The sequence below is a fragment of the Ursus maritimus genome, unplaced genomic scaffold (genome assembly GCF_017311325.1).
Source record: "Ursus maritimus isolate PB19 unplaced genomic scaffold, ASM1731132v1 scaffold_22, whole genome shotgun sequence".
Classification (NCBI taxonomy): domain Eukaryota; kingdom Metazoa; phylum Chordata; class Mammalia; order Carnivora; family Ursidae; genus Ursus; species Ursus maritimus.
The window spans coordinates 8,963,387-8,979,197 of record NW_024424675.1 but is presented as its reverse complement, the minus strand read 5'-3'; the positions used below and the strand labels follow the sequence as shown (position 1 = coordinate 8,979,197).

Sequence of the window (15,811 nt, the reverse complement as noted above, 5' to 3'; positions counted from 1 at the left end):
TGTCCTTCAACAATGGCAGTGAGGGTGCCAGGGTTGTCCTGGCATAATATTTCCCAAAGGCAAATTTGTGGAAATTTAGTCCCTTGAAGTACTCTGTAAAACGTAGTTCTCAATAGTCAAATGTATTCCATTCTATATCCCCTCTTGTTGAGACTCATAATCCATTGTTGCTTACTAAATGTCCTGAAAGTTCTGCACTGAGGTAGCTGTTTTGACTTAATTTCACCCTGTGACTCCCAAATGTAATTGACCTTTAAACCTACATCCTACTGTACCCATTTTTGGGAAATGCTGTCCTCTAGAATCCTGGGTTGTTACTCTACAGCTTCTCTCCCTTTGGATTCATCGGGGGATTTAGAATATCATAGCTGGGCACAGACAAGCAGTCACCAAGGGGAAAATGAAGTAAGCTAAGTACAACCTTCCTTTCCACGTATTCTAGCATTTGCTTCAAAATGGAAGCTAATGTGAAATATTCATACAAAAGTTCACTACATCTGATAGAGGACTTGTATTGCTTCAATAGATAACGGCACTTATGTGTTACTCTATTATAAAAAAAATAGTATCACTGTGTACTGTTTTTGTTTTGTTTTGTTTTGTTTTTGCTAAGTATAACCTAGTCTCCCTTTGTCCTCTCCTATGTTATTGTGGTTCTCACTTTAAAGCCAGGTTTACCTGCACGAGAACATCTTCATGAAGTCACTGGTGACATTTCTGCCTATTTTGATTACAAGATATCATCTTTAATATTATCTGACAAGGGTTTTAATACTGTTTCAGAGTTAAAAGTTGAAATCAACATGTTGGGGATTTTCTCAAACATCAAATAATACCCTCAGTATTTCACAGGCAAAAGCAAAGATTTTACCCGTAGTGACTTATTTTCTGCTATTTAAATTTCCTGTGCAATTTAAGACTGTTCCGTGGTCTCACTTTTGTGATGTGTTCTTCTCTTGTCATTGTTGTTGAAATGAAGTGGTACTGATTAGCCAAAGCAAATAATTTCGTTTCATTATAATATCCCAATAATATTAAACCAAATTTGTCTTTCTGATCAAACTTGATTAGTTGCTGTTACTTACATCAGTGAGATGGGCAAATAAGCCAGATTAACAGATAAGACTTTCTGGAAAACAGATGTTATAAGGCATTCAAGTAATTTGGATTATAATTTGAGTTCTTTCCTATGATCCTTATTGACTTTAAAACTAGAACAGTTCTATTTCATTATGTTCCTAAACGCAAACGTTTATGTGTGTGTAGGTATTAAAAAAATACAACAATGACTGGTTTTATGTGCAAAAAAACCTAATTCCTTGTTTTAAATATAGAGGCTGAAAGTATAGATTGCCTTTTGAAAGTTTTAATCTAGTAAACAATAGAAGCTAGGTAATTAATAGGGACTATTATGCCTCGCATACCTCATATATGTGAAGATTGGTAGGCCGCACTTTAAAATTGGTAGAGATGTTTTAAAGTTATTCCTTTTAGGGTTATTACTGATTGTTACAAATTATCTTGGCACATTTTCAGAAATTTATCCTTTTTTATTGTGTACAATGCCTGAAACTATTGTCTTATTTATAAGTAAAGTGATGTGAAACATTGGTTCGTCTTTTCCATGTCAATTCAGAACGCTCATTTTGCAGGCAGTTATTTCTCAGGTTATTTCCCACTAAGGATGTGTCTTTTGCCAGGGTGCCAATTATTCACCTCTTGTATTATAATCTGTCTCGCTTGGATCTGACCGATAACAATGAAATAATTTACTGGTAGGGGATGCCCTTTCCCAATTATCACCTTCCTGGGCAACTGCGCACTTTAAGAGGCTGTGCTATATAAAATCTTTTACTAGAGAAGCATTTGCGTCATCAATAATTCTTAGCTTGCTCGTCTCCAGGCTCCAACACAAATACCTGCAATAAATAAAGCACCAATTATGTGAAAAGTGAAAAATACCTTGCTTACGTTCTTTCTCCCTCCTTTTGCATGTGCAGATGTCATCCATACTGTAGGACCAATAGCCAGAGGCCATATTAACGGTTCCCACAAGGATGACCTTGCAAATTGCTATAAATCATCTCTGAAGCTGATGAAAGAAAATAACATCCGATCAGTCGTAAGTACTTTCATGTTTCTTATTTCTCATTCTTTTCAGCCTTTGTGTTTGGGAAAACAATCTCATCCAAAATGAGGGTAGGTAATTCGGAAAACTAAGGTCGAGATTCTCAGTAACTGCTGTGCTTCTGGTGATCATGACTCCGCCCTTTTGTATGCCCTAAGGATTTGCTTAATTGTGATGTTCTGGAATTTCAAACTGGAATTGTACAACCGGAGCGGTCCTATCTCCTTTCTTCCATCCATAGTGCCATCAGCTTTCAGAGAAAGTGTGCATCTGCGCATTTTAACTGAAAAGTTGCTGCCTTTTTAATCTATTTGGGTCTTCTTAAACTAAGTCTGCAGCTGGGTATGCCACATGCCTTCTAAGTTTTATCAGTTTAGACAGAGAGAGTTCAAAAAATGTGGATCTAATCTACTTCCTTGCCAGTAGGCTGGGATGAAAGGAGTCTCTTTGAGCTGGATTTGCGAGTATTTATTCACCTGCTTTTCTTTTGCAACATGTCCTACGTTTATTACATCTCAATTACACCAGGAAAATAAAAGTATGAGAAAAGTGAAAGTGTAAATACCCAAAAGTAAGTTAATTTAGGCAGAATCCCTGGGATCTTTTCATGTAGATTATAACCTTGGTGCAATTGTGGGGCAGGAAGATAGTTAAACCCTTGACTTCTTAGCAGGCTGAATGGATCAGCATTGCTTAGGAGGTCACAGAAGTGAAGGTTTTATTATTTGCATGAAGGAGCACTGAGAGTCAGACACATTTAGATAACCCTGGTTAGTTGCTGGACTTTTCATGCATGATTATAATTGTGAAATGCCTTTTTCCATGTATATTGGTGAGTTTGCTTAAAATAACAACACTCTTTTTGCAAGCTAATTATACAATCTTTTAAATCTTTGCATAATTATTAACAGAGCTGAATACTTCATTTTACTCTTTGATTTAAATTTTTTTCTTTAAAAATGAATCAGTAGGACCCCTCTGTCTTAGAGGAGAAAGCTGAAGTTCAAAGAGAATGGAGCAAAGCAAACTATTAAACCAGTGGGCTGATTTTGTTCTTTACAGCAAAATAAGGAAAATCAAAACAGGTGTGCACATTTAGGAATAATTAAAATTTTGTCAATATGGCCTATGGATTAAAAAGGCAAGGGGCTGAAGTATTTGGAAAACTGGATATGTATAGAAGTTTCTAGCTTGGGAAATACAGACCTTGAGACCTGAAGAGAGTTAGCTAATAAATTCACTGGCATCTCTAATGACTCCTTTTCTAAAGCCAGAAAAAAAGTAAGAAGATGCTACCCTGCTAGAAATATTGTAAAAGCAGCACCCATTCTTTTAATAGGAAAAAAGAAGTCTCTAGCGATGATGATCTTAAAACAATCATATCTGATATTTTACTGCTTGCTACCTTTAGGTAAGGAGTGGGAGAGTTATGGACTAAGCTTAATTGACTTTTATCAGATGACCTGCAGATGGACTGAAGCAATGCTCTCATCATCCTGGAATTGGAATTAGGTCTATCTAAATATCTTGGATGATGATTTTGAGGGGTTAATTACACCTTACTTGGTGCTAAGTTAGCAGGTGTTGCTAAACTGAAGTCATTTCAATATTAATAAATAAAAATGGAGGTGGAAAATATTTACAAAACATGAAGCAAAATGTTCAGCTAAATTAATCACCATGTTATGGCATGGTTGGATGGAGTTTCTATCAAATGTCTTGTCTCTTATTCACACACAAAAAATCTATTTTCCTTCCTTCCTTCCTTCCTTCCTTCCTTCCTTCCTTCCTTCCTTCCTTCCTTCTTCTCTCCTTACCACCTTCCCTCCCTTTCTCCTTCCTTCCTTCCTTCTTTCTTTTCTTTCTTAAAGAAGGAAAGGGACTTTCTATTTTATATGGAATATCATGTTCTTGACCAATGTTAAAAAAAAATTATATTGCTAAAAATTTATAGTACTGGTATCATCAAATCCTCATTATATGGGGAAAATGGAAAATTCTTAAGAACCGATTACAATTGGATATACGTTTTAATGTATAGGCTTGTACTTTGTATACTTATTATGATAGATGGGGAGAGTTGGTTAATATAAAAAGCCTGGCTATTAAGATGGAAAATAAACTTAACTTGAGCTCATTTATATACACATCACAGAAAATTTCTCATAAACCCTTTTACCAGAGCTGCTTAGTGTTTGCTTTACCAGTTGTCACTGTATGACCATGGATAAGCCGTGTCAATATTTTGTAGCCTCAGTTTCCACGTACAAAGAATCAGTAAATTATTAGTGCTCTCAGATCTATCTAACTCAAGAGGCTGTTACGGGGATCAGTCGAGATAATGGTTGTAAGATAGCTGGAAAAATGTAATTCTCTGTGAAAGTATTTGGCAAGATTACTTCAAGTATAAGTTATTTTCACATTTTAGGATTTGGCAAATTTAGGAGATTGAGATCATTCTTGCTTTGACATCTATTCTGAAAGCCAGACCTCTAGACATTTATTATGTCATCTCTTGCTGTTGTTAAGCCAGAAATAAATTATTATCAAGTATTCACATACTACATTTGTAAAGAAAAGACTCAGGTTTTTTCTTCCTCCTGTGTAGGGAAAAACCTTGTTCTTCCTGATTGCACATTTATTTGCTGTGAGTCTCCTTTACTGTTCACAGAAAACACTTCACTTCTGGTCACCACATTGTGGAGGTTTCTCCCCGTACCTAGCAATTGTCTGGGTGTCCTACAATTTAACACAATTCTGACACTATGTACAGGGAGATAGTGTCAGATCCCCTAGGTTAAGGGCTCAGTTCCATAATGTTACAACCTATTCCCCAAACCCCCCACAGCTAAACCCCTCAGATGCCAGTAGCAAGCTTGGGTTATCACTTATGTTTCTGAACCAACCAGCTATAGATCTAAGGTCCCAGTGACCTCCTCCTTGGATTCGAATGATTCGCTAGAGAGGCTCACAGAACTCAGGGATACACTTACATTTACCCGTTTATTAAAGGATATGATAAAGGGTATAAATGAACATCCAGATGAAGAGGTACATAGGGCAAGGTCTGGGAGGATCCTGACCACAGGAGCTTCTGTCCCTACGGAGTTGGGGGCTTTACCCTTCCAGTGTGGTTGTGTTTGCCGACCTGGAAGCTCTCTGAACCCTGGACTATTGGAATTTTATGGAGGCTTCCTCCCATAGACACGATCAATCATTAACTCCCATTTCTAGCCCCTCTCCCCTCTCTGGGGGATGAGGGGCAAGGCTGAAAATTTCAAGCTTCTAATCATTGCTTGGTCTTTCTAGTGAACAGCGCCCCTCTAGGAACCACCCAGGAGCCCACCGAGAGTTGCCTCATTAGAACGAAAGATACCCCTAGTGTTCTTATAGCTTAGAAATTTACAAGGGTTTTAGGAGACCTATATCAGGGATGGAGTCAAAGACAAGTATTATATTAGAACAAAAGATGCTTCTAAGGTTCTTATTACTTGGGAAATTACAAGAGTTTTAGGAGCATTGTGTCAAGAACTGGGGACAGAGACCAGTATATATTTTCTATTATCTCATAATATTATATTTATTTAGGCAATTAGAACCACTATTAATGTTGTTTATAACTCTTAATATCATCTTATTTGTAATCACTAATAATATCATTGTTAATATTACCAGCTCATATTTGTATTGACAGTACAAAGCATACCACAGACTTTTATTGCTCAGTAGATGCATTGAATTGAATTAAATTATACTAGTCTTGTCACTACACTTAACTGTCTTAAATTTATAGTCTAATCTTTAACTTTTCAAAAAATACTCTTATATCGTTTCTCCCACGATGTGTCATGTTACCACAAAGCTACAAAAATGAGTAAGGATTAACTAGTTAAGGTGGGGTAGTAGATATGTAACAAAGTAACCATAAAGCAATATGGTAAATGCCATAATGGTCTGAACCAGCGACGCTGAGCTACAACACCAACCTCAAAGTCTCAGCGGCCTACATTCAGAGACCCCCGGCTCATGGACATTCCATTACCTCATAGTTGTGCTCTGTCGAACTGACAGCCTACTCAGCCATAGAACAGGGACCTTGCAAACTCATGCATGAACTTTTTACTGTCTCAGCTTAGAAGTGACACACATTATTTCTGCTCCTGTTTCATTGGTCAGAACTATTCACATAGCCCTGTCTACCTTGCAGGGGGCCAGGGAAATATTTCTGAGTAAATGAAATATTTGCTAGGCACCACTTTTCTGCCAAAGCTAAAGCAAAGGCTTTGGGATCACAGCAGAGGGATCAGAGATTTCTGATTTCTCCAAAGAATTTCTTTAAAATTTTACTAGCGATAAAACAGGTAGTATAATCATTTATTTATTTAACAAGTATTAATAAAAACTTACCATGTACGAAGACTTTTCTATGGGAGGGGAATGGGCAGAGAGAGAGGGAGAGAAAGAATCTTAAGGAGACTCCATGCCCTGCAAGGAGTGTGACACAGGGTTCGATCTCACAACCCTGAGATTAGGACCTGATGAAATCAAGTCGGACACTTAACATACTGAGCCACCCAGGTGCTCCCGTACCAACACATTTTTAAGCATCTCCTAAGACCCAGAAGGTATAATAGTTGTCTTCAAATATACAATTTGCCTCAATCTTCTGCCCATCCAGACAAATAAATAGACAAGGTCATCCTATCCAATGTAATATTTGAGAGCATTCTCTAGTTCTCATCACTTTTAAGTATCTTCCCACAGATGTCTGAAATTCCATAATTACTGAGTCATTTATGATGGCCAGGCATTGTCCTTTCTCTGCAATTTTCCCTTAAAAGGCAAATACTCATGAGATCTGTAGATAATTAATTTCCTAATACCCTAACATGAAGAAATTTATCAAATTACTTTTCACTTTGGCAGGATAAATTAGAGGATGATAAAAGTGCTTGGCACCTCAGCCTGAGAGAGGAGGGGGATTGGAAGGGGGTCTGGAGGAAGTTTGGGAGAAACAGAAAAAACACAGTGGGATACAAATAAATTTCACTTCCCTCCCAGTTTTGCTAAAAGGAGATACCTTTCAAATAGAGAAGAGGGAAAGGTGCTACTTACGCCTGACTATCTAGAAACAAGGTAGTTATTTGGTTTTGGGATGTGTTGTAGACAAAAGTTTTCACTATGAAGAAAATAACATTCCTTTATTAATTTAAGAGAGAAGGTTTCCTTACATTTCTCTCCTCTGCCAATTCTTCTTGGTGCCTTTTCAGTATATATCTTCGTGTTTGTTTTAGGTTGTAAAAAGATAAAAGTAATCCATAAATCTAATGGTTCATTTTACAGTGGCACATCTCTCCTACGAATTACGAACTTGTACAGCTTTATTAATACTGATGAATGTTTAAATTTATGATTTCAATCATGATTCTTCTTCCAAACCTTACCATGAAGGGTTTCAAATGAAAAATCCGACCAATCTTGCATGCTTCCTAGACCTCATTTGTGCGTGTACCTTCTTTCTTCCAACCTACTTCAAATATAACTCACTTATTTTCCTCCAACCATGAATTCCCCTTGGGCAAAAATTCAAATATATGCAGATTTACTTGTGTATACATTCTCTGCAATCTTGAGAGTGTTGATTCCAGGATAGGCAAAAAAAAAAAAAAAAAAAAAATGTAGGCACCATGGAGGGGATAATTAGAAAAAGAATGAACTAGAAATAGGAACAAGGACAAAAAAAAGTTGAAAGAAAAGTCAGAGAGGGTATAGATTTTCTTAGGAAAACCATGGGAAAGAAAAAGGTAGGTGTCAAAGAGTGGACTCAGGTCTTAGAAACACAGTATTCTAACACATGTGACTTGAGAAATGAATAGTCATGCTGGTGAAATCAAACATCTGTATTATTTGAATTCTGGGACAATGCTGTGTCCTGAGAAAATTAAATGGGTATAGTGTGGGACTGGAAGAGGACTTCACATATGCAGAATATCCTTTTGAGTGTATATTACCTAAAACCTACAAAGGGAATTATTTATATTGGTGAATATCTTGATTAAATTTCAGAAGTGAGTGTAGGGTTGAAGGCAGTGAGGAAAGAGTCCTATTTCACAGGGACCATTATTTTTTTTTAAGATTTTATTTATTTATTTGACACAGAGAGAGGGGCAGCCAGCGAGAGAAGGAACACAAGCAGGGGGAGTGGGAGAGGAAGAAGCAGGCTCCCAGCGGAGGAGCCTGATGTGGGACTTGAACCCAGGACTCTGGGATCACACCCTGAGCTGAAGGCAGACGCTTAATGACTGAGCCACCCAGGCGCCCCATCACAGGGACCATTATTAATAATACTGATGTCGAGGCACTATAATAGCTTAGATATTATCTTATATATCATACTGTCTTTGTTGTTTTTCAGTAAGCATAGAAATATTTTATAAGGATTTTTGTAAGCTTGTCTTGCCCTCTATTTCTTTTCTGCAATACGATCTTAAATTTCCTCAATGGCAAATTCTTCTACCATCAGTTTTACTTTTAGAAACCTAATCCAAGCCATTCAAAAAGGATCACAATGATTTCTGCCCGCAGCATCAGTTAAAAGGCATAGATTCATATCTGTCAATGATATTGGGTATTTAGGAAAACCCCTTTTAACTGACAAAATATAGTGTACCCAGTTTGACGTTCTCTGAGGGATAACATGTAGTAAGAAAATACATGTTAATATAAAAATGATCATAATATGAATATAAACCAGATTTTATTTAGGCTAAAAATTATTTTCCCATGAAGTGTAACTAAAAATTGATATATGAATTTGGTAGTTTTATGTGATTGTGGACAACTAAAACTTGGGTGTTTGTTTTCATAGTGTATACCACTATGATTTCTACTTGAGTACCATGCTAGATGATGTATAAAGTGTAAAAAATAAATAAATAAATAAATCTTTGCTGGTAAGAAGCACCCAATACCAATAGAGATCTCTCAAAACTAGATGGTTTTCCTTCCATGAGTCATAGATTTTGAGAAGTCATGACTTCCATTGGAAAAGAAAACAGACCTGCAACTTCAGTGCTTCCTCTAAGCATTACGACAACAAACAAATTTGGAATTCTGTATTTAATTGTTTCACTGCAGTGTAGGTTTTCATTTTAAGGCGAAGTCAAGTAAACCTTATTTTCTTATACAAGTTTCCTTCTGAGAGGGTTGCCATGGCAATGAGTTCTCAGCCTGAAATTCTTAAATGCTGGTTTCATTTCATTATCTGAGTCTCCATTACAAGCCACATCAATCAATGCAATCCCTTCTTCAAGAAGACTTCTGCGGCCTTAAAAAGATGACCCTTTAATTTGTTACCTCTGATCCCCTGCCTAATTTGGTACCACCATTTCCCAGCCGGCTCTTTACCTCAAAACACCCTCTTCCACAGAGCCATGGGCGTGATCTTCTTTCCTCTTCTCTTTTTAGGCAACGTCTAGTCTTGGTTCTCAGCTATCTCATTTACAAAGAATAATGCTAAGTCTCTGTGTCTTTCCTAGCTGGGGTTCTAACAGCTGTGTAACTAATGATGCTATTAATAAATAAGAGAACAAAAGCATTTTTACATTTGCACTTCGCTTTATAGTTTACAACAAACTATTACACTATTACACTATTACAACAGTGTCTTCTATACATCATCTCATTTGTTATTCAAATTGTCCAGCTAGCTCCCTGTGTTTCTTTGATTTAGCTAAAGAGGGGAGAAAAAGGCTAAATCAGGACTTTTCTTTCCTCTTTCTTCCCTATGCTTACCTTTTATAAGATATCCTAATTGGGCATAAGGGTACAAAATCTCGAATCATACTCTCGTCAGGTCATCATTACTGGCAATAACAACTGACCAAGGGTGGAAAGCAGAGATGAGAAGGAGAGAGAGCATGGAATGACGACAAATCCATAACCCATGCCTGGAAAACTTGTAACTATACACCCACACCCTATCTTTTCATGTACTGCACAATGCATGCCCTCTGGTTGGAGAGATGACTGGAATTAGAGAGATAGGTCATTTAGCCAGGAAATAGAGTAATAAAAATAGCTAATATTTTTGAACGGTCACTTGGTGCCAGGCATTGTGTTTTACTCACCTAGTCTCTGAACAATCTAAATAGAGTGTGGTTCCTTCCACTTTACAGATGAGGAATATGAGCCAGAAGGACCATAAGTAAATTGCTTAAGGTCTTACCTCTAACAAAAAGTAGAGGTGGGATTTAATTTGGGGAAAGTCTAAATCCCGTGCCTTTTTTCCTTTCCTCTTCTGTTTTATGTCTTTTATTTGTTATGTATTGGTTGATTGATTGATTTGGTTGAAACCCATGGTACTTAAAAGTACTGCCTTGTAAGGAGCTTTTTCTGAGGGTGGTTTGGGACAATGCAGACAACTGGGGGAGGGGGTTGCTGCTAGCATTCTGCAGGCAGGACCAGAGATGCTGCAGTGTGTGGGCTGACCAGGCATACACAGAAACTGCCCCTTATCCTGCCCAATGTTTTGATGTTCTGCTTGACAGTCATACAAATAAAACCTATTTATAAACAACAGGGTACACGAAAAACAGACCTTTTACTTTCAACATATTAGTGAACCACCAAGAACGTTAAGGGAAGCTTGTGCTTAGTGTGCTCCGCATTTTGCCAAGAGTGCGTGACGAAATCGTGCTATTGGTGGCCGTGCCACTAAGGCTAGTTGGCAGCACATGGCACCTGTGTGAGTCTGCATTTGCAGATGTTCTCTTCGTGGTAATTCCATGTGAAAAAGCAACTGTCTGTCTACTTCATTACGTGTCGCTTAATTCATTGTGTGTGACATTAGGCAATATGTAGTCATGCCTGAGTATATTTACTTTGTCACTTTCCTTTTATATCTCTTTCATATTACCCCAATGGCATTATATTGATTTTAAAAAATTGATACATTGTCTTGATTTGGGTTCCCCCAAGTACCTTATTTAGGAGGCTAGGACAAGAAGCACTGACAGAGGGGCACCTGGGTGGCTCAGTCGTTAAGCGTCTGCCTTCGTCTCAGGGCGTGATCCCAGCATTCTGGGATCGAGCCCCACATGGGGCTCCCTGCTCTGCTGGGAGCCTGCTTCTTCCTCTCCCACTCCCCCTGCTTGTGTTCCCTCTCTCACTGGCTGTCTGTCTCTCTGTCAAACAAACAAATAAATAAATAAAATCTTTAAAAAAAAAAAAACAAAGAAGCACTGACAGAGGAATGGGGAATTGAGAAAGGAAATGGAAGGCAGCCAAGAGTTAGGTTATAAGCAAGTTACCACTGTGGGCAGTAGAAGCTCACTCCTGCTGGGGAGCTCCGGGAAAGTATGTAAAATCTGCCTAGGACTTGTCGTGTCTGGAGAATGAGGAGAGCTGGGGCATTTATCTTTCAATTCCACCGGTGGCTAGCTGAAGACTGTTCCTGGGGGATTAACTCTCCAACCTTTCTTGTCTGCTCCTTGGCCAGGCTGAGAGAATACCCCAAGGCAGAATCCCATAAGGGGATTTGCTGGAGGATGCTGTGGCTGGGCAGGTACTGGAACACGGAGTTCTGGGAGGATGTGGGTAGGACATTGACACCTTCTGCTTCATGGATGTAGCTAAGTACTACTGTTTGTAGACGTCATTTCAGCATACTCAAGAGGGCTTTTCAAAATAGTTACTATAAAAAGGGAATGTTGGGTCTGATTGAATTGAGAACCGTTGGGTTGTTAAACTGAGTTTCCAGTAGGGCAATGTGCTAAACACACGTTGTCCAGAGATTTTTATTCCTGAACTCAGGCATCCAAATTCTCTGCTTCTTTAAGTATAGTGTGATATACAGGTTACAAGGATAGTAATTAACATGACTAGTATTATAACTTACGGAATGAACACAGTTACTGAAAGTGAAATTAATTCTTAGGTAGTAGAGAAATAGTATCACAATATTGTGTCACCTCGGTTGAATTTTTTCCTCATCATCTCATGACACTAAATTTCGATTCATCACACAAGTGGCAGAAAAGTTGGCTGCCCAAGGTTGGATGTGTGTAAAATTTTCATCAGTTAGAAGATACGATACATATTGAGGGTAAGCAATTTGATTAGGTAGTTACACTTGAATTTTTTTTTCTGATAAAAGGATTCTTCCAAGTTATGTCATCTTTTAACATTTTGGGAAATACATTTTCTTCTGTTTTCTACAGAAATCTTCCAGGGGTGCCTGGGTGGCTCAGTTGGTTAAGTATCCGATTCTTGATTTAAACTCAGGCATGATCTCAGGGTCCAGAGTCTCAGGGTGCAGATGGAGCCCCATTTTGGGCTTGTTGTCTCTCTCCCTCCTTCTCTGCCTCATCCCCCTGCTCATGCATGCATTTTTTCTCTCTCTTTCTCAAATAAATAAATACATAAATAAATATATATATATATTTTTTAAATCTTACACAATGCCTATGATCAGTTCTTTCTGTAAGGATGTCTGAAACTTTTTCCTTCACCTATTATAGTTTGAAAGAACTATTTTTAGTCACTTGTGCATTCTGCATATGTAAATCTATCAGCAAAGACCAAGGAAAGTATATTTAAAATGAAAGTATAAAACATTTCAATTTAGCCAGGTTTGTTCACTTCATTATTTTCAGTTCTTTTTTATCAGACTAAGGAACATATCCAGGAAAATCATTACTGGTTTCTACCACAGTATCTTTCGGAGGAAATACTGGCCCAGCACACTGTCAAAGAAAGTATATTATAGTGAAATGTGTATAGACACTATAAACAGATTTGCAATGCAAACGTTCATCTTGAGTGTTTTATGTTTCCCTGACCTGCACAGCAGTTATTAGACCACTGTATCATGAGGAAAATAGTCAGCTCAAAACACGGACCACAGAGTCCCAAGCCTACCATTAGATTTGAACAACAGGGCCATTTTGGCATGTATCTAGAGGGTTAGTAGTCTAGAGCAAAGGCAGCAGCTTTAAACTGTGTATTTTTTTCTTGCAAATGTTCAGATATGTTTTTCAGAAGAGCACTTTCAATGTATAGATTCTAAGCTGTTCTTAAGCTGTTAAACTGAGAGACTAAAAGAGCAAAACAAATAAAACCAATACCACGTTTAAAATAAAAATAAACCTGTCAGTATCAAGAAAGCTCTCTAGACTTGTTTATGTAGTATTCAGTGGAATTATAAAGAGAATTTTTTTTTCCCATGGAAAACGTGTTACAAATTGAGTCTAAGCCATAACCTAGCCATCTTTGTTTTGAACACTTCCATACTCCTGAAACGTGTAGAAGGTGAAATATTTGCTTGGCAGGTGTCTCATGGAAAGAATACCGTGTTCCAGTTGTAATTGTGGCTTAAGTACGGCAGTGTATGAGCCACCCAGATCTGTGTCCCTGTGAGCTGAATAAGTGTAGTGCAATCTTTCCACCTCTTCTGAAACCATTGTTTGGGAACTTTCGTTGTTGCAACTCAAATGTTTAAAAATATAACAAAAATCGAAATATAACAGACAACAGTAAATAATAACGGTAGGTTCATCCCAACATTTTCATGAGGCTCACATGTGACTATTTGTGAAGTGCTTAGGAGACTTCATAGTAAGGTTCATGAGTGGTAATTTGTCCAACAAATACATATTGAGCAACTACTATGATCCAGTCACTGTTCCAAGTAATTAGAATATATTGGTGCTTGTCAAGCTTACATTCTATAACTAGGAGTAGTATTAGTACTATAGTTATTAAATGGTTTGACAGCATTTCTAGATGCTGTGGATTTATTATTATTACATCCCTGGGAAATTATCTCACCATTATTGTATTTTTTACCTTATTTCTGTGATTCCTGAATCTTCGGAAAGCTAAGAAGGTAATAGAGCTGGGTATGGATTCAGCAAATGGCAGATCTGTGAAATGGTAATAACATAACTCTCAGGCAACATGCATCCATAAAGATGGGTGATTATGTGCCTAGTCCTGTAAGGACAGCAAAGAACCATAGAAGCAATTTCTAAAATTATTTAAAAATTTTTCAAGTGCTTCCAAGTTTAGAAACAAAGTCTCATAGAGCCTTCAGAGATTCTAAATCTAGTAAATATAAATCAAAATAAGAAAACAATACTGAACAGTGAAAAAATGCAGGAAAGCTCAGTAGTCCTCTGATTCTCCCCCCATGAAAACTATTTTTTCTCTTTAAATTGAAATATCAAAAAGCAAATGATTTCACACAAATACACTAATAAGCAAATATACATTTTTTGTTGCTTTTGTTTTTGTTTCTGTTTTAATTTTCCACACATGCTTCTCTGCCCACTGGCTGATCCAGAACTAATGGTGCAGCCTGGGGAGAATTAGGAAGAATGCACTGGACTTTCAGAAAAGGCCCCTCTAACCTTATAGAAATTACAATGGCTTGTACATCAGTTATGTTATTTAAAAATAGCATGAATCTACATACCTCACAGTCTAAGGTACAAGAGCCTCACGGAGTGCTGCAAAATACATGCAAAAATGTGAAACAAATTTGAATTTAACTTTCTCTTGCAAAGGGCAGAGGAATGGCTCTGCACTAAGTTTGCATAAACTAAGATCTCTTGCTTATGCCATTCAGGGAAGACTAACTGCTCTGTCAACTCTTTCTGCTTCCAGTTCTACAAAATCTTGCTTATCTGTTTAACTACAATTGCCACTACTCTAATCATGTGTATTCATGAGTATTTGTGGGTCAAGGTCAAGGGGGAAGGAAGGCTAGCCCCCCTCCAATATTACACACAGTATTTATTCTTTGGAGCAAGTCTTACCTTGTCTGTTTTATATTGGTTAATGTCTATTGTTTATCTCGTTCATAATGTAAACATTAGAAAAAAGACGTATATATTTTAAGATGATCTTATTACTACTCAGTGAATAGCAACACGAAAGCAGAATCTGGTGATTTTAAATGCAAGTGATGGGTGTTATACCTGGAAAGCTGGGTTACCAAAGGAGGTTTTTCAGTTGCCTAATTTGGATCTTGAGGTATGGAAGGCTTTGAGGCGTGGAGTGCTTCTTGTTTTGACGCCTCACTGATCCCCAGACTGGTCTGACTTATATGGCTGAACAGGCAGACACTTCCTTCCCTTCTCACCACTTCATGTGTGTCACTCCGAAAGTTACAGTTTTAGACCAAACAAGCATAACATTCCTATAGAAAGGAGTTCCAGGAATTCCAACAGATTTTCTCTGCTAAAAAGTCTAAATAAACTCTCAGGATCTGATTATACCATTGGTATTAAGAATTTTAACTGAGAACAACAACAACAACAAAGAATTTTAACTAACTCAACCCCAGTGTAACATGTTTTTTAAATTATGGGTAATTTGAAACCTTCTTTCTTTTAAACTGAGGTAAAGGCAAACTCTGCAAACGTTTCTTTCTCTGCATTACCTAAAATCAATGTATCTGGCAATAGATATAAATTAAGCACAAGCTTGCCAGTATTTCCAATTAGCCTACTGGTTTACCCGCACACATTTGAATACTATAAGCCATTACTTAGGAGCATTATTTCAAATTCAAGTTCAGTAGAGCTCTCCATAATATTATATACCTATGATAATATCACCAAAATGTAATACCATGGACTTGCTGTAAATAATCCAGAGATGTGACTTCATTATTCACTA

General features: G+C 37.5%; 1 protein-coding gene across 3 annotated transcripts in view; it reads left to right on the top strand.

The window, feature by feature from the left end:
• The window catches only part of MACROD2 (mono-ADP ribosylhydrolase 2), a 1,912,358-nt gene that overhangs the window by 1,116,911 nt on the left and 779,636 nt on the right, over positions 1-15,811 (top strand). For all 3 annotated transcript variants that reach the window (XM_040637968.1, XM_040637967.1, XM_040637966.1), the window contains exon 6: positions 2,001-2,122. In XM_040637968.1, the coding sequence (XP_040493902.1) occupies positions 2,001-2,122 (122 nt within the window). The remainder of the gene's footprint in view (positions 1-2,000; positions 2,123-15,811) is intronic.